General features: G+C 46.0%; 1 protein-coding gene across 2 annotated transcripts in view; it reads left to right on the forward strand.

Moving 5' to 3' along the window:
* CASZ1 (castor zinc finger 1) overlaps window positions 1-18,733 on the forward strand; it is an 87,919-nt gene that overhangs the window by 50,084 nt on the left and 19,102 nt on the right. For both annotated transcript variants that reach the window (XM_065696433.1, XM_065696432.1), the window contains exons 4-10: window positions 1,989-2,057; window positions 7,023-7,113; window positions 9,144-9,308; window positions 11,862-12,034; window positions 12,789-13,657; window positions 15,508-15,649; window positions 16,775-16,838. In XM_065696433.1, the coding sequence (XP_065552505.1) occupies window positions 1,989-2,057; window positions 7,023-7,113; window positions 9,144-9,308; window positions 11,862-12,034; window positions 12,789-13,657; window positions 15,508-15,649; window positions 16,775-16,838 (1,573 nt within the window). The remainder of the gene's footprint in view (window positions 1-1,988; window positions 2,058-7,022; window positions 7,114-9,143; window positions 9,309-11,861; window positions 12,035-12,788; window positions 13,658-15,507; window positions 15,650-16,774; window positions 16,839-18,733) is intronic.

Genomic DNA, 18,733 nt, shown 5'->3' on the forward strand with positions numbered 1-18,733 from the left:
TACATATGCACATGAGGCTGCTGACGGAGAGGAAGTGAAGCACTTCTCTGCTTTCTTGTCATGGTTTGGATTTACTTGTTTCTTGCTGTGAACCTGGGACTGTTGTGAGCTGTGAATCCCATGGGGACATTTGTAGTAAGTCTAGGACCTCTGTCCTGCACTTCTGTGGCAAATGCCATTACATGCATCCTACTACTTTGTCCTCTGGTAATCGGGAAGGCTGTTTAATATGTGGACCTTGGGCTGTATACTCACTTGAATGCTCTTTGCAATCTCAGGCAAGTCTGCTTTCCCCACTTCCTGTGTTTCCCCACCTGGAAGGCAGAGCTAATGTGCATGGTCATTTCCCAACTGCCTGCAGACAGATTTGAGAACCCTATGGTTAAGGTGTATGGGAAAGGGCAGAGGATTATTAACATTTGCATCTGGCCCCTGCTCAGGATGAGCCTTCTCTGTGCTCCAGATGGCAGGCAGAGACTCCTGTTACTAAAAAACAAGTGTTGTAAATATTCCTGTAGGCACAGTGCCTTGTTGTGATGGGTGACTTGGCCAGGGACTCTGTGGCTGAAGAGTGTGCAGGATGTTCAGCTGCCTGCAGTTCAGTGGCCATCCTAGAACTGTGCTTGAGTGGTTGTGTGCCTCTTCTTACCTGCTTTGGTGTTGCACTGGGATCTCAGTTTTCTTTCCTTTCTCTTGCTCATGTCCTGCTGCCTGCAGGTGTGGGTTTGCAGCACCATGGTGGTCCCTCCTCTAGCCACAGGACTTCCTCAACTGGGGCATTGTGATGGGGCTGTAACAGGAATGGAAGCGACCATGGCCTTCAACCTGGCAGTTCCCGGTGTTCTGATCACACACAAGAGTACAGAAGGGGATCCATTCTCCTTCAGGCTGCTTACTAGATACAGGCTTTCATGACAAAAGAAAGCAGCCCATTAGTTGTGCTGGTGGAGGAAGTGTGAACTGTGGTATTTGGGACCTGGCTTTCTATTCGCAGTCCCCACTGGGACCAAATAACCTGGGAGGAATTACCCCGTACTCTCACACATATGCACGTATGCCCTAGCCATGGGTTTAATTTCTCTGACATCTAATGCTCTTAACCTTCCCGGAACTAATCTACCTACTTCAAGTTAACTCTCCATGAAAGTGTCCTTGTTTAAACCAGGCTACAGAGCTGTCATCTGTAGGAGTGGAGGTTGGGTGTGGGCAAAACTGAGAAGGAAGGACACGTAGAGTTGGCCTGGGGTTGTGTTGGTATGCCACTGGCTCTTAGGTAGGCTGGAGTCTGGCCCGGTATCTCTTTTTCCTCTTGCTGAACTCACTGAGGATGTAATTTTTATCTTCTTCCTGATGATGTTAAGTAACCCCAGGCTTATGTGACAGTTGGGTGCAGTTGGGTCAGGTTTTTCTTCATAAATACCTTTGCTGCCCATCTTTGGGGGTTAGGGTATCTATGAAAAAAGAGGTAGTTAAAGCCCTATCTTGGGTGCTATAGTCAGCTTGCTGGTACCAGGTAGCAGTACATAGTGCCTGGTGGGCACAGGAAATGTGCAGCAGCTCACAGCATGGCTGAAGCACAGAGACTCTTCTTGATGGCCCTTCCATGCAAATAAGGGCAACGTTGCAAGGTGCTTTAAGTAGGTGTTTGTTTTCCTGCTGCCATCACTTGTTTCTTTATAGGTATTTAGGGTTTTTCTGTGGAAGCAGATTTTCATGGTTGGCCTTCTCAGTGTCTCCAACAAACTGAATTGAGTCCACAAAGAGGGAATGTGCAGGAGGGGTGGTAGGTTGACTATGGTTCCCTAGGAAAAGGGTACAGGATTTGAAGGACAAGGAGGAGGGAGGTTAAACATATGGATGGCTTTGCTGGGTACTCTTTCCTGGGCCCTCTCTCCAGATGTGTCAGTGGTGTGTGAAAGAATCAAGGAACTTAGGCTGTGCCCTGTTGCTGCCTGCTAACCAGCTCTGCCCTGTGTGTTTCTCATTAGGAATGGATTACCCACTGACAAACCAGCTGTCAGCGAAGATGTAAACATTTACCAGAAGTATATTGCCAGGTAGGCAAAACTCTTGACTTTCTTGGGGAGAGGGCTGGAAGAGGGTGGAGTGGTGGTGGATCAGGTCTTGTCCACATGGATCAAGTGTTTAAACCAGTCATTGGCACTTCCATTTCCCTCTGGCATCTGTACGTGCTCTGTTCTCCTGCTTGGGAGAGCAGTAGCTGTGAGAGGTGTACAAGCATGCCAAGAGCATGCTCAGCTCCCCAGAGCTGTTAGACCGTGTGACAAATAGTGGAAAAATGTTTCACTGCAGAAGCCCAGGATTTAAATGGGAGTACTGTCTCTTGACTGTTGTTCTTTCTGTCCATTGCTGCACTGTCTCCAGCTTTTTTCTGCCTACCATGTCTGGTGCCTGCAAGAGGAAAGCAAAGAACATCTCACCTTTGAGAGTCTAGGCTGGAGGAATTCACAAGTAACTCAGGGTTGGGCTGGTCTTAGCATGAGTGTGGGATGTTTATCCTAGAAAACTTTTCAGCTCATCTGTATGAGAAACCCTCACTGAATAAGGTGCAGACTAGGACATCTTATCACAGGTGTGGGCAGGCTTCGGTCAGGAATGAGCAATGCTGAGAGGGAGCCCAGGGCTGTTGTGGTGAGACAGAGTGAGTAACATCATGAGAGCCAAAGGGACAGAGGAGAATATTGCGTAACACCTTCCTGTACTATATAGCTCATGGTGTAAAGGGTCTATCAGCCTTTGCCCTCGGCCTGTTGAATCCCCTGTCTGTATTGTGAGAAAGCTCACTGTAGAAGCCCCTGATATACAGAAAGACACCAGTCAGGGAAGCAAGCAAGCACTTCTCACCAGAGATAAAACTGAAGGGTTTGTTCCCACTGTGGGCACTTATTAACAAGAGGGGAGGGAAATACATACTGTGCTTTCCCACCTTGCCAGATCCAGAGAGTCTGCCTGTGGAGGGAGTCTGCAGCTAGGAAGGTGCAAGGGAAGATCTTGGCACATGGGCAGGGGAAAAGGGTGGGAACAGTGCTCTCCCTAACTGGAGAGTGAATGAGAGGTGACTTCCTTTCTTCCCTTTTGCCCAAATCCCTGATGTAGGAGGAGGGGACAAAAGACCACATGGGAAGAGAGGGAGAGTTGCACCACCACACACAGTTCCTCAAGCAGCAGTGCCTCTAGTGTATGGGGCAACTGATCATCTCCTGGGAGAGCAGAGGGGGGTTTAAGCCCATCTTTGCAGGGGGCAGAAGGAGCAGCACCCTATTATTGCTGAGATTTCAGAGGAATTGCAGTGAGAGAGGAGGTGTTTGGGTTTTGACACCCTTTTTTGACACCCTTTTTGTCCCCAGGTTCCACCCTCAAGCAGAGGATTATAGAGTTGCTAAGGTCAGAAAGGACCTTAAGATCATCTAGTTCCAACCCCCCTGCCATGGGCAGAGAGCCTCATCCTAGACCATGTCACCCAAGGCTCTTTCCAGCCTGGCCTTGAATGCTGCCAGGGATGGAGAATTTACCACTGAACTTCACCAGAGACCTACATAAACACTTCACCCACATCCACTTTCCATAGCACGTTGCAAGCCCCTTCCCCTGGGTCAGGCAGGTAACTGAGGGAAGCTTGTGAGATAGCTAAGGGCCACCACATCCTGCTTAAAAAGCTCCACAAGCCGCCTGTTGGCAGCACAGCCACTTCCCTTCAATTTACACACCATTTTAAAAACAGTTTAAAGCTTTAAAATCAAGGGGTGGGGGGAGAAAGGCACGACACTTTGTGTCTGTACTGCATAATTAGCTTAATGAGTTTGCCAAAGCCACTGCCAAAAGCTGCCCAGGGATAATCCATTCTCTCACACAACAAAATAAAACCTCTTACTTAGCTAGTTTGGGTTGGTTGTTTCCCTCCCCCCCCCCCCCCCCCCCGTATATTTATAATTAAAAAAAAAAAAGAGACCACAGAAAAAATTATTATTATTATTATTATTACTAGTGCCTCAGCAGATGGTGCTTCTGGCAGCACTTGCTTAAATATTTATTTCTGTGTGGGTTTCCTCCCCCCTTGTCATTGGGGTGGGGTTTTTTTTCTTCCTTCTTTCACATCATCGTTACAGGGTAATGAGTCTGTAAACACTCGAAGCATGCTGACTGCTTTATTTATTATTTTTATTGTTATTTATTTATCAACTCCAAGACTAGTTCTTTCTGCCCCCCCCACCCCCAAATTAAATAAACAGATATATAGAAGTGAACTGATTAAAGTAAAGAAAGGGGGAGGGGGTGGTTCTGGTGAAAATGAATTTATGTGCCTGTATGGACAATTCAGGGGTTTGGATTTGCATAGCAGTGTGATTAAATGGTCTGTGAGCTTGTTTCAGGTGTATGTGTCTGTTAGTGTGCATGGAAATTGTGGGTACGTTGATGTAAATGAAGAGGGGTGTTAATGTACCTTTGTACCTTTGAGTACGTGCATGTAAATGTGCGTGTGTGTATGCGTGGAAGTAAGTGTGTGGTGTGTAAGCTTTCCTGTTAGGAAAAAAGCTAAACAGATGCTGTGCTTTAAAAATTAATAGCTTTGAACTGTTTCAAGTGTCAGAAGAAACACAGGATAAATATAACCCTTTAGGAGCCTAACCTCACAGCCTGAAAGAGCAGAATATCCCCTTTGTGCTGTGTTTGCCACTTCCCTCCTTCCCCAAGCACACGGTTTGGTAGCACACTTGCCTCTCCCTTCCTGCGCTGTATACAGCACACACACCTTTCTGTGGCACGTGGAAGGGAGGGTAAGAGTTTGAAGTGCTGGAGTGCTTGTTTAGTTGTTTGCTTTTAAAGCTGAACCTGTGAGTTACTCCTGCTAGGATGCTTAAAGTAACTTATCCCATACCGTCGGATTTCTTCATCATCTGGCCCTTCTTGCACTGCAGTTGGCATCTCTGGTAATTCTGTGTCCTCACTTTCAATGGTACTTTGACTGCTTTGCTTCAGAGGTGTTTATATGTCAGCAAGGTGTTTATCTTCCTCTTCTTTCTGCCTGGCCTGCGGTCCACATTTCTCCAGGCCTTCACAGCCCTTTGCTCTCTCTTCTCCCTCTCATCATTGGAATAGCGAGGAAGCTTTCGACAGAGCAATTTCTTTCCTTTAAAGCTGCTGGTGGTGCTGCTGACATAAAGCCCTGGACCAGCAGGACCAGTTGGTTGGATCTGCTGCCGAGCTGTATGTACCTGGTTAATGGCACAGTGACTAAGGCTGCTGCCTGTGTCCTGTACCAACCTCACAGCAGCCCAGGCACTGAGCAGGAATCGCTTCCACTGCTTTCTGCTCCACACCTTTGTTTGTGCAGCCAGCCTTGCTGTTTGCCTTGTGGTTTGTTTCTTCTCCGCTGCTGAGGTTTGTTCTAGTTTCTCAATCACCTGTTCTGACGTGATCCTGATTTCCTGCAGTATTTCTTCTCCTTCCCCAGGGAAAGGCATGTCTGCTCCTGGCATCTGTCCCTGTCTCCCTTTGTGAATGCTGAGGCAAAGAAGTCATTTAATTTTTTAGCAATGTCTATCTTTTCTGTCAATTAAGTCCCCTTTCCATCTCCTAGAGGCCCTGCTGTCTCCACAGTTGACCTCCTCTTCTTTACTGTGCTTCAAAAATACCTTATTTAGTCCTGCTTTCCATCTCGACTTTCTCTGTCCTGTAGCTTGGCGTTACCTCACCTTACGATGATCTGTAATATTCCCTGCTCCTGCCCCGTTCCTCGATGGCCTCAGGACATCCTCACTCCTCTCATTTTTTCCTTTTTACCCGTTGCCCTTCCTTGTTTCTTCCCCATGCCCTTTATCATACGCACTCCTGCTGCGTTTAGCACTAAGTGACGGGAGGAACCTTTGAGGAACCTTTGAGCAGATGGTACTTTATCTTTGAATGTTTCCCCTCTGAGTCTGCTTCTCTCCACTGCTTTCCCCTTTCAAGCTCTTCAGTTCTTCCAGGGTCCTCTGGAATATACATCAGAGAGTTCATTGCACTGATTAGCCTGTTACTGGATCATCCCCTTTTGCCAGTTACTTGTGTGTCTGTCAGTCACTACATTCTATGTGCTGTCCGTATGTAGGTATTAAATGGCATTTCTGCCTTTCGGGGGATTTTTCCACCCTGTATGTCAGGAGTTTCCAAATCCGCCGGATAGAACGCTTGGTGGTGACCTGCACAAATGGATTGGGTGTATGTTGTTGGCTGTTGCTTTTTGTGTCCTACTTTTAATGGCACTCAAAGGCAGACTGAAAACCCCATTTTTTGCACTGCACTATTTTTTGTTGTGAGCAATTCTGTGTCCACATGGAGAATAAAGATTAGCAGGGGTGTTGTGCATGGGAGAAGATGCACTCACAGGGCGGAGATGCTCTGGCTGTAACGCTTCCTTCTGCTCCTGTTGATCCATCTCACCTATCTTTCCATTGATCTGCCCATCTTATTGAAAGTTCCTGTGCAATCTTGCCATGATCATCTTCTATCTGCATGGTTTAATCTAATCCACTGGTTTGCAATCTTCTCTGTAGTGTGACACCATGCTGTGACTAGAAAAAAGAAAAAATAATCTTGAGACATAACTCATACAATTGAATGCCTGAGCTTTTCTGAGGCATCTAAACTCACACAGGAGAATTTTAGAATTGTATGATATTGAATTCAAGGAACTCTCCTTTCTTACTCTGCTCCAGGTAAGCAACTTAGATAATGGAGATGAATTTAAAAGGGAAAGACAGATTAGGGAAGTACAAGACCTGAATAATCCTGTTCAAGATGCACCTCTAAATAGTGACAGCTAAGAAGAGGAAGGCTGAAGGGTTACTATCTCCTTGGAGGGGATAAAGGAGATGGGTTTTAATGCTGTAAACATGTGGAATGACATCAGGAATGGGACTTAATTTATTTGTACCTTGTTTACATGCACTACTCTCAGGACACAGTTACACTATTTTATTCTCTTTCCCTTTTTTTCTTCTGTCCTCCTCTCATGTTTGCAGGTTCTCTGGCAGTCAGCACTGTGGACACATACACTGTGCATACCAGTATAGAGAACATTACCATTGCCTTGACCCTGAGTGCAACTACCAGGTAAAAGAATGGTAAAAAGTTATCAACTACCTGAATGTAAAAGGGTGCAGCCTGAGGGAGATGTGTGACCTCCTGTGCTTTTCTCCCCCATACACACATGTGCCTCTTCACTTTTCAAGGGCAAGATACATTTTTAATTGACTAGAACCCTATTTTGTTCCCATTTAACCCAATCTAACACCATTTAACCAAACTCAAACCACTATAAAGAAGGGCAGAATATAGATCAGCTCAAATCAGAGGGAACTACTCCAGATTTGTATCGGTGAAATTCTGCTGTGTTACAAATTGCGCCTGAAACTAGGGAATGCTGATCTGTTAAGTCTGTCTCTTTCCCTCCTGCTGCCCGAGTGACATTGTAGCAGCAGTATCTGCAGCAAAACACCCAATAAGACCAGCAGCAGCCTGGGATTTGTGGGGAAAGCGTGGGGGCAGGAGTGTGTGGATGCTGTAATGACTGGGAGAACTGCCAGCGTAGCCACGTCAGGCCAGCCCCGTCACGTGCTGTGTTTGTTTACCCTCTTCCCAGGTCTGGGAGTTTGACACTGCCATTTCTGTGGTCAGGCTGCGTGTGTCTAAGTGGGAATCCCAGAGCTTGCCTCTGCTGTGCATCAGACACAACTTCAGCCCTATCCCAGGAGACCTTTGGGTCTCAAAGGAATGAGTCTGACCACAGCATAGGAAGTTGATCTGGATCTGCTGAGCTTGACTGTGGGTTTCTATTGATTAAAGGAGAAGTTTGTCCCTGGGATGCATGTAGTGGTCCTCCTAGCCCAGCATTTGGTAATTGAGATGAGTTTGTCCCAATGGATATCTCTGCACCAGAAAGAAACACAAAGGATGGAAAGACAGAAAAACCTATTATTATGATTGGCCTCATGATTATTTCCTAAGGAGTCTGGAAGCTGCTTGCGAAGGAGCTGTCTGGTCTCGCAGGGAATAAGGATTTAGGCTGCTTTTTAAAATGCAAATTATTTTATGGCTGAGATATATTTTAGAATAAGTAACGCTCTGTAATAAGTGGGCACAAATTAAGGGTGATTGGCAATAGCAATCCTGGATGTACGCCCTGGGAAATCAGACCTCCAGCCTCCAAGGGATTCCTGTTGAAATCTATATCCATATATTCCCGTGCCAATACCAACAAGATTGATCAGGATTGATATTATAGGAGGAAAGAGTGGAAGCGATAATCATTTGTTTCCTATGAGGGAGACTAGAAAAGTTGTTAAACATTAGAATACAGGCCTTTTCAATTACTCCTCAAAATAAATGGATATTGATTTCTTTAAAAAAAACCCAGATTTACTTTCCCACCTTCACTGTTAAATATTGATGTCTGTGGGAAATAGAAATGAAAAGCTTCATTTTAAAGGCACTTAGCCTGCTCTGGCAGTGGGGTGCCCCTTCATTACTTCAAGCAGGTAGAGGATGAAAAGGATATTCTGGTCATACGGATTTAACTCTGATCTCTGCTGCCATCTTTTTCTTTGACTGGAAGAAGCTTCTATGTCCCTGTGTTCCTAATAAAGCCATCCTACCTTGTAAGGGAGGCAGGAGACTTAAAGAGTGGGAAGATACTGTAAAAGAAGCAGCGTGGTTTTCCCAGTTTCTAGTCTGACATGAATGTGGCAGCCAGTGTCTTGCTAACCACTACAGTGAGTGATTTGGAAGCTTGGATTACTCTCCTGTAGGCTGCTTAGTTCACTGGTTTGCTTTCTAACTATAGCAGTTCTTGAGATAGTAGCAGCTAAAATTGTGTTAGAAGAATTGCAGTCTTAAAGCTGCAGGGAGCATATTCAGGACATCACCCCAATGTCATGTTTACAGCTTTTCACATGTGCATACTTCACCAAGAAGATACATACACACAATTCCTCTTTAATCTGACTCTCTTGGGGTGATTACTGCTGAGCTTTAAACTCCTTATACGTTAAGTTTATTAACAACAACAAAAATCACTCTGCCCCTAGGATTACTCACCCACTGCCATCACGTGTGCCTCACTGTCTGTCTCTGTATCTCTCCAGAGATTCACTAGTAAACAGGATGTGATTCGGCATTACAACATGCACAAGAAACGAGATAATTCCCTCCAGCACGGCTTCATGCGCTTCAGCCCCTTGGATGACTGTAGCGTGTACTATCATGGCTGCCACCTGAATGGGAAAAGCACACACTACCATTGCATGCAGGTAACTGTTGAGTGGGGACTAGATGGTAGCACACGAGGCAAATGAAGAGCCATGGTTTGAGCTGTGTCCTTTTTGGGGTGGACTGAAAGGATTCTTGAGTTCTGGCAGCCCGATGCCTCATATTAGACAGCAAGGGGGTGTCCTGAGGTGATGGGTGCCATGCATAGCCTCTCTTGTTCACTTCTCAATCAGGCATCTCTTTGAAGAGTCTGTGCCCTATCCTCATTGCACTTTCTCTGCCCAGCTTTCGGAAGGGTGAAGGGAGGCACCATGCTCTGTTTTTAGAAGCCTTGTGCATGCAGTGAAGCAAAACGGGTCTCAAGGTTTTCTCACAGTCTTGGACTTCACTTGTTCAAACAAGTCCTGTTCTCTGAGATTCAGGGACCTCTCTGCAATGCACACTGTCTCTACAGAAATCTGATCTCCCTTGAAATCAGACTTTTCTGTGACACATCTGCCCTTTAACATTGGGTTAAATTCCTCCATAATCAATCTCTAAAGTAATTAAACTTTAATGCCACATATCTAGACTTAACACCCCTGGTTCTCTTATCTCCTTCATCAGTGGTACTTGTCTGTGGTGTAGGCTGAGACGCTGTTTCAAGAGCCAGCCAGGCTTCAACAGCAGAGCTGGAGTCGCTGCATAAATGTAACTGTGATGCCTTTAACTGTTTTTAGACACAGCCACACCATATTGTTTGGATCTTTCCCTGATTGTTCTTCACATTAGTGGTTTGATATGTACTTGTTTCATTAGAACTGGGGCCTAAACGACTGCCATGAGAATGTACTGTGGTTACAAACAGTAATCAGGCAACCCCTGGTGAAAGCTTTTCTGTCCTGAAAAACTCAGGTCTTGCTTCCTGCCCTATCCCAACAGTTCAAGACCCCAGTTAAAGTCAGAAGGCCTTAATCACATGCTTAAATAGTTTGCTGGGATAGACTTCAGCATATGTTTAACTTGAAGTCAGGTAAGCTTTCTGAAGTCAATGGGGCTTAAGCACATACTTAAATGTTAGGCATGCACTCAAGTACTGTCCTGAATAGGGGTTGGTTTAAGCATGTGCTTACAACATTTGATAAATTGGGAACTTCATGTGCCTTTCTCTTGAGGACATTTTCTGCTGTGCTTCCATATTATTGATTGTTTAGTTTCTTCAACTGAGCAGGATGGGATTTGTTGAATTATATTTTTTAGAGTACCAGGAATGTTTCACAGGTTTAAGTCACTCTGAGTTCAAATAGAGACCCTCATTTCCACAACTATATATGGCTAATTCCATCCTGTGCCCACTGCCTTCCAGTAAAATAATGCCCATGTAAGCAGTGTCTTACAGGAAAGGTGTCTGAATATAAACTCCCAATTAAAGAAAATACTGCTTAAATGGCAGAATTTGTGCCATCCATCTCATGGGGTTCTTTTTTTTTCTTTATGTCCATAATTGGTGTGGATAAAATTCAGTTAGTTGTTTATATGAACTGACATTTTTTTTAGGCTTTAGCACCAAGAGCTGCATTGCAAATTATTCCTAAGGAGGTTTTTGTTTAATTCTTTTTTTTAATGCCATGCAGGGTCTGTCTTTTTTCAAGGTGTCAGTGCAGAGAGAGAGAGGCTCTTTTATATTGGAAATAGCTGGAGATCCTTGTTGTTTTTTTCTTTTCCTGGGTATTTGTCACGGGGTTTGTTATTGCCTGTTTGAATCAACCTGGGCTGAACTAAGAGGTGCTGTTTTCGTTCTCTTCACTTCTGAGATGGTGCAGGCATTGGCACACGTTGTGCTTGAGAAGAGGGAAAAAAAATCCTCCCTCAGCAGGGCTGAGGACGTTTTCAGATTCCAGGGTGTTTTTACTCAATATGGCAAAGTTGCCCGCTTTGCCCAGAGGAAGGCAGGTTTTCAGCATTCCCTCCTTGTCACACCATTCCCATTTGCTGCACGAGCTTCAAATTATTGGAGGGGTACTGTTGGACAGTGACGGGGGAGAAAAGGCAAAGGCTCTGGTTTGCTACGGTCAGCTGAACAGAGGGTTTATGCGTGGCTAGAATGAAACCCGTATATGACAAGCTCAGAAAGATTTGCCTCATGTTGCAGTGCCCTGCCTTACCTCCCAGAAGGACTAGAGGTAAATAACTCATTCCCAGTCAACTTTTTATTCCCCAGATAGGGGAAACTCCTTATTTTATTCCGTGTTGCTCCATGATAACAAAAAGTAATAGCATATGTCGGTGTTCCTTTCTCCTTAAGAGCAGGAGCCCTGTTTACTGCCTCCCTAAGCAGGCCTGATTATCTGTAGCTGGTCTTTTATCCCTTTGCATCCTCCTCTTTTTTTCTTACTGTTTCATGCCCGGGGAGTTGTTTTATTTATTTATTTATTTCACAACTGCTCTATCAGTCTTTAGATTGGGGATTTAAGAGATGACTTAATACTCCTAGGACAAGCGCACAAATGGAACTATTAAATGTATGTGTGGTGCTTATGTGTTTATTATTGCTGGTAATAATGATGGGCTGTTACAATGCTGTGCTGATGACTCCCTGTTTTGGCCTGGGGTAGGTGGGTTGTAACAAGGTCTACACAAGCACCTCAGATGTGATGACCCATGAGAACTTTCACAAGAAGAACACACAGCTCATCAACGATGGGTTCCAGCGGTTCCGTGCCACAGAGGACTGCGGCACTGTGGAATGCCAGTTCTACGGGCAGAAAACCACTCACTTTCACTGCAGGTGAGACAGCAGGAAGGGCAGGAACTCTGCCTCAGAGTTGTGTGGTCGGTTTGCCTCCTCCTGCCTGGTCATAAATTCAGGAGCAGACACAGGGACTTGATTTTCCCTGCCGTGACCTTCTCAGCACTGCTCTTGAGAGAACTCATGTTCCAGGGCAGATGTGATTTCCAGGATCTTGTCACAGAGCACTTGGAAGGCAGGACTGTGATCTGAGGTGATCTGAGGAAAAGGGTACCCACTAGAAAATCACAGAATCATTTGGGAACTGTCACAGTGCTTTGCAGAGTTCAACTGAAGTAGGCCATTAATACACTGCTAACGGCACTTCCATGCTAGAGTTCTCTCCAGCCAGCAGTCAGCCAGCTCATGCCTTTCAGGGCCAGACTCTTCTGTACACAAATGCTCTTCTATTGATTCCTCACATTTGCAGGGAGAGTAGGAAAGCACAATTTGTCCCCTGTAGCTGGTATTTTGGTTGGAACTTTTAGGGGTGGATGCCTACATCCCACGGTTACTGTGGCTGTTCCTCAGAGTGGAGGGAGCTTCCCAGGTCTCACATGGCAGCATTCTTGCTTGCCTGGATGTCACAGGTTAACCCATGTAATGCTCCTCAGCCCTTTTGCTGTCAGGGCCATTATCCTATGCTGATCCCGGTCCTTATCCCAGAGGGAGGCAGGTGACAGCAGTTGTGGTCCTAGCATTGTGCTCCTAGCCCTCACAGCCAACCATCCTCTCCTCCTCAATGCCCTTGCAGGCGACCTGGGTGTACATTCACCTTCAAGAACAAGTGTGACATTGAGAAGCACAAGAGCTACCACATCAAAGATGATGCCTATGCCAAGGATGGCTTCAAGAAGTTCTACAAATATGAGGAATGCAAGTATGAGGGCTGCGTCTACAGCAAGGCCACCAACCACTTCCACTGCATAAGGGCAGGCTGTGGCTTCACCTTCACCTCCACCAGCCAGATGACCTCCCATAAACGCAAACATGAGCGCCGGCACATCCGGAGCTCGGGAGTGCTGGGCCTGCCTGCCTCCCTCCTGGGGTCCAAGGATAATGAGCAAGAGGAGTCCAGTAATGATGACCTTATTGACTTCTCTGCTATGAGCTCGAAGAACTCCAGCCTGAGTGCCTCCCCCACCAGTCAACAGTCTTCCGTTTCTCTCATAGTCCCAGCTGCACCTTCCTCTGCTGCTGAGCTCGCTTCCTCACAGGCCAGCAAGTCTGCCAACAGCATGACACCAGCCACCAAGATCTCTGGCCTGCTCTCTCAGGCTCTTCCCAGCAATATACCCTTGGCCCTGGCACTCTCCAACTCAGCACTTCCTGGAACAGCTGGATCCTTCTTCCCCATCATCCCCAGTCGGGTCTCTACACCACTTCCTGCCAGCTCAGCTAATCTGATGACTGCTGGTTCTTCTGGCACCAATCCAACATCATCTGCTTCTACAGATTCCTCATCCCAGGCCATATCAGGATCTGGTGAGCCAGCAGCTACTTCTTCTCCAGCTCCAGCAGCATCTATAATGGAAAGGATCTCTGCTAGCAAGGGATTAATATCTCCTATGATGGCCAGGCTGGCAGCGGCTGCACTCAAGCCCTCTGTGGCACTTGAAGCAGGTGAGTCACCCTCCTCAGTTGTGCTAGCTGTGGGAGAAAGAGCAATGCCTGATGACTGTGTTGTCTGTGGGAGAGGAGGTGGAGAGGAGATAGTGGAGGAGCATAAATGTGAGAGTAAATTTTGGTCATGTCCAGTTAGCCCTTGAAGAGAGCAGTCTTGGCATGATTTCCTGTGGAATCTGGCTATACCCACGTGGGTAGAAGAGAAGCAGGAAATGCAGCTTTGCCCACAATAGAGTAGGTTCTTACCAGATCTGAAGAGTGCTGCCATGTGTATTGCCTGCTTTGCTATAGGCTGAACATAGAGAGGCACTGTATTAAAAATGGAAATTAAGAATAAGCTTGGCCAAATTCTGCAGCCCTCTTCTGCAGACTGTGTAGAGTTTTAGCTGGGCCTGATGGTGTTGATCCTGTAGCTCATTGCCAATTTCTAACCTGGGGGTTTGGTTCTGTGCTGCAGCTCTGGGTTTGGAGATGGTGTTGGTACATTCCACCAACTGGAGCTTTTTCCTGTTGTGTTCTTGCAAGCTGTGCTTCTGCTGAGCTCAACAGGCAGTGACACTGTGAGAGGGATAAAAGATGGGAATGAGAAGTCCCCTGGGGCAACCCAGAGCTCTGCCTGCTGCCACCTGGGCCTGGGGCAGGTCTTTGCCTGTGGCCAGCTGTGCCAGCAGGGATGTGGGGCTCCCTCAGAGCACTGGTACCTCCACAAGCTCCTGCTGAACATGGACAGCTCATGGTGGGCAGTGTGGGGGAGGCTCTGCCTGGCAGCACCCCACAGCACTGGGCTGCCCCAGAACCTCCTTCCCTGCTGGCCCACGGGGATGTGAGTGCTGACAATGTCCCCTTCAACCCGAGAGCAAACGAGGGAGTAGGACGAAGTGATCTGATTAAAGAGGGAGGGGAACTTTCACATACTTTTAAAATTATTATTTGAAAAATGGTTTCCTAAAGCAGAGAAAGGTCATTGAGGGAACTATTTTCCTTTATTTTTTAATAAAATGCCACTTGCTGTCTGAGCAGCAGCTCGCCGTCAGCTGTACTGCCGGAGGGGAAATTAATATTTTAGTCACTTGGGGATTGTGGAAAAAAGCTCTGCAGACATGTTCCTGTCAGCAACTTTTTTTCCCTCCTTTTTTCTTCACTGTTCTTCCTAATTTTTTTCCCTTTAATTTGTTCTCCCCCCTTTCCTCTTTCTTTCTCTTCCTTTAATTTGAATTCTTCTTCCATGGGCTCAGCACTAAACCTCCTCCCCAAAAAGAAGAATTCCCTCCCTTGTTGTGAGGACACTGTGCTGGCGGTGGCTTGAGCCAGGCCCTTTGGCTGTCACCTCCGATAGCCCCGACGGGCAGATGCTCCTGCTGGGCAGGCGCAGTGGCCACCGCTGTCGCTACGGCAACGCTGGGATTGGGGACGGGAAAGGGGGCTTGAGTAGCAGTCGAGAGCTGCCACATTGCCTCAGCATTAACAGAGTCTTTAATAAACGCTTAAGAGGCAGCCCCGCAAATTAGTTATGACAGTTTGTGCAGAGAATCAGGTCTCCCCCACGCTCCTTCCGCCCTTCTCCTTTAAAGGGCCCATAGCCTGGACAACTTTGACATAATTTTGCAATAATTATCACTTGAAGAATTTCCACGCTGGAGTGGACGTCAGAACCCATCATGTCAGCCTGGCAATAAACGCTGACCAGCAATCCCAGCACTTCCCTCCCCCCTGACTTTTTCTTTGCTTTTCCCCTTTATGCACTGGTGCTAGTGATTTAACTTCTTTATTTGCCATTGTAACCTCATTTTAGACCTACCTTTGTCATTTAATTTTTGCATTTTAATTTTGGTGTCTTTCTCGAGCAGGGAATGGACAACCAGCAGCTCCCGGACGGTTCAATCCAGTTCAGGTGAAGCAGGAACCTGTAGAGGCCATGGGATCATCATCTGCCACTAGTCAGGAGTCCTTGCAGGAGCACAGTTTGGACCTGAGCGTCAAGGATCATGGGTGAGGGTTGTGCACAGGCATCCTTAGCGTCTTCCAGCATCAAGCTCTAACAAGTTTCCATACCTATAATACGAGGAGACACAAAATGTTGAAAGGCAATTTCACAGTGCTGAATTGGATGCACCCAGATTGGAGGCAGGGAGGTTCTCTTTCCTCCCCTCAAGTGTATGTTCTCCAGACTCTCATTTGGGGCTCACAAACACCTCCTGACTTTTGGACAAGAGCCTCACCTCTTGTGCTCCCATCTGAACAATGAGCCACTGGCAAAGCTTCCTTCACTTAGATATATTCCTGCTCTTGTCATCAAGAGTTGATCAAAGGCTGCTCCAATGCCATACTTCGGCACAGTTCTAGCAGGAGCTTTGATTCAGGTCTAAGAGAGGCACCTGCCAGAGAAATTGGACACACAAAACTACGGGTGTCACTGACTCGGGTCTGGGTCTGGCATGTGCTCATCTCTAGTTATGCTGATGAATCTTTGCAGTTGCACAAAGGTGAATGCACCTAGCTCAGAGTGTGTCCCCAGCATCCCTGCTGAGAATAGGAGCATCTGGGGGAAAAACTGGAGAGGAACTGAGACTGGGGATAAGTGAGCTTGCTCCACTTTGACCTTTGTATACATTCTTTTCCATACTGTACTTAAACAAGCCTCAATTTGGGACCCCAGCACTTGCAGTCAACTACAAGTATTACTGGTGCATGTCAAGGTTGTCTTTCAGCATGCTTAGCTGTGGCCATAAGGATCGTTGCCTTGCCTTTTCTGCTGCCAAAGGGGCTTTTGTCCCTGACGAGTGGCCTATTTCTGAAAGTTCTAATGGGATAAAAGAGTAAAACATGGGGTGGGTTCTGAGTCAGCTGGTAAAAGTGTGGACACTGGAGGAAGAGGGCTGGCCTGTTCTATAGCTGAAAGAACTAAATTCTGCAGGCTTGGGGACCTTCTCTTTCTCTCCATCTTGGCTATCACAAGTAAAGGAGTTGGGGCAGCCCAAGGGAGGGTGGGCATCATTCTCTTCCTCTAGATGTAGCAGGTGAGGAGTGAGGCAGCTTGAAGGGAGAAGGATTAATCTCAGTGCTCACAGTCCCTATGCACATCTTAACTAAACCCTGTTGGTTTGTGTGTTCCAGTAATGAATCAAATGGCCACACAGTCTCGGCAAATTCATCTCTTTTATCCTCGCTTATGAATAAGGTAAGAGCCATCCATCAAACGCCTTTCATTCCCCCCACCACGAGAAATTAAAGCTGCGATAGCGGGGAGGGTGGGGGGGGGGGAGATGCGTTTGTTTTTTAATGTTTTGCCTCTAATAAGATGAGTTTGTACCATTTAAATTTTGAGACCATTTTTCATCGGGTATAATTTCAGAGCCACTGCTTACGAATTAATTTAATGAACTGGCTGAAGAAATATATTGCAGCCTCTGACACCTTTTTTTTTCCCTTCATCCTTTCAAGACAGAGGAGGATCTGAAAGAGTAGTTTTTTAATTATTTTTTTCCCCCATTTTTATTTCCAGAACCTGGCAACTTCTCTCTCTCTTTTTATAGTCCCTCATTTGGTTTATTTACTTAAAACCATTTTCTTTCACTGGGGGAGGGGGGAGAAGAATCATTTGCTTTTATGAACAAGAAGAAAAAAACTAGAAGTTTTGAACCAAAATCATCAATTCCTGTCTCTCTGTTGTAAGTAATGGTGTCCAACAGAGCCCCTTCACCATGTTCTGGAATATTTATTTTAGATAATGCACCGTTTCTTTTTCCTTACTTTTTCCTTAAATTGTACATCATCTCAAATATATATTTCCCTTTCACATGATAAATTCTACTGTACCAAGATTAATTTTGCTGTTGTATACAACTGCCGTGGAGATGAGGGCAGCCTTTGAGCCATGCTTTAATATTCTACTGTGTGATGGGTTTTACAGGCATAACTAGCGCCATCCCCTTGGCTCTGGGCATTACGTGTATCAAGGCCATGTAACCCTCAAGAGAAGCCAGAGTGACTTTGCCTAGTAGTCTCTTCCTCCTTTCTCTCTTACTTGATCACTCTTTTTTCTCTGTGTTGTTTAATATCTGCATTTATCCTCATGTCACTGTTCTCCTCCACTGGCTCTCTGTTACAGTGGGGCGCTGTGTTATACTGGGGCTTTGATATTCCCTTTTAATCTTAATTTCTTACTCATTCCTGCACATTGTCCCTTTAGAGATTCCAAATATGCAGCTCCTCCTCTAGTGAGTAAATCTAGCTAGTAAATCTGCTGTCTGGGGTCCCAAGTCATTCTGAAGACCCCAGCTCAGGGAAATTCAATAGCTACTTCACTTGAAAATCTCCAGGAGGACAGGAGATTTAAGTATATGCTTAGAAATAAGGGTTCGTTTGTGTGCAGCCCTGCATAGGATTCTTTATGTTGTGCAAAAGAAGTGTAACACAGGTACAAAACAAGAATCCTTCAGGTTTGTTCCTTTTTCAAAGGAATGGGATTAACCGATGACATAAACCAGCAAAGAATAGAGCCCACTAATTCCAGGAGCCTATTCCAGGTCTAAGGACTGCAGAATCAAGCTCAGCGTGCTCAGGAACACATCACACTTGCTTGTTCCTCTTGCTGCACACAGTTTCTGTTTGTGGAGGAATCCTTCACAATTCATCTAGGAAAAAAAGCCCTTTACAGAAATTGAATGCCCAAGGAGCTCCAATGGAAACAGACAACCTGAATTTCTGACTCCAGCCATAAAGAGCTGCAGTCTCCACACAGCAGCAGGGGCTTTACCTTCAGGGGGCATTAAGAGAGCCTCAGATAGCCAGGGTTCCTGTAGCCTATTGCTGTTTATTTAGGGGGCTGTCAGGCTTAATTAACTGGTATTTATAAAGGGCTTTGAGATCCTCAAGTGGGTGGAGTTTATAATGCAAGTGTTGGGCCCCATCCTGCATTTTATTCATGCTGTGAAATTCACTGTTGTTCCTGGAGGTAACTGAGAGCACAACAAAGCAAGAAAGGGTCTGGGAAATCGTGCATTTATTCAGAATGAAAGTTTTTCTCTAAACACCCTTGAATAACTTCTTTTTTCTATCCTGTGCATCATACAC

This window comes from Lathamus discolor, chromosome 16, assembly GCF_037157495.1.
Source record: "Lathamus discolor isolate bLatDis1 chromosome 16, bLatDis1.hap1, whole genome shotgun sequence".
In the NCBI taxonomy this organism is placed as follows: Eukaryota; Metazoa; Chordata; class Aves; order Psittaciformes; family Psittacidae; genus Lathamus; species Lathamus discolor.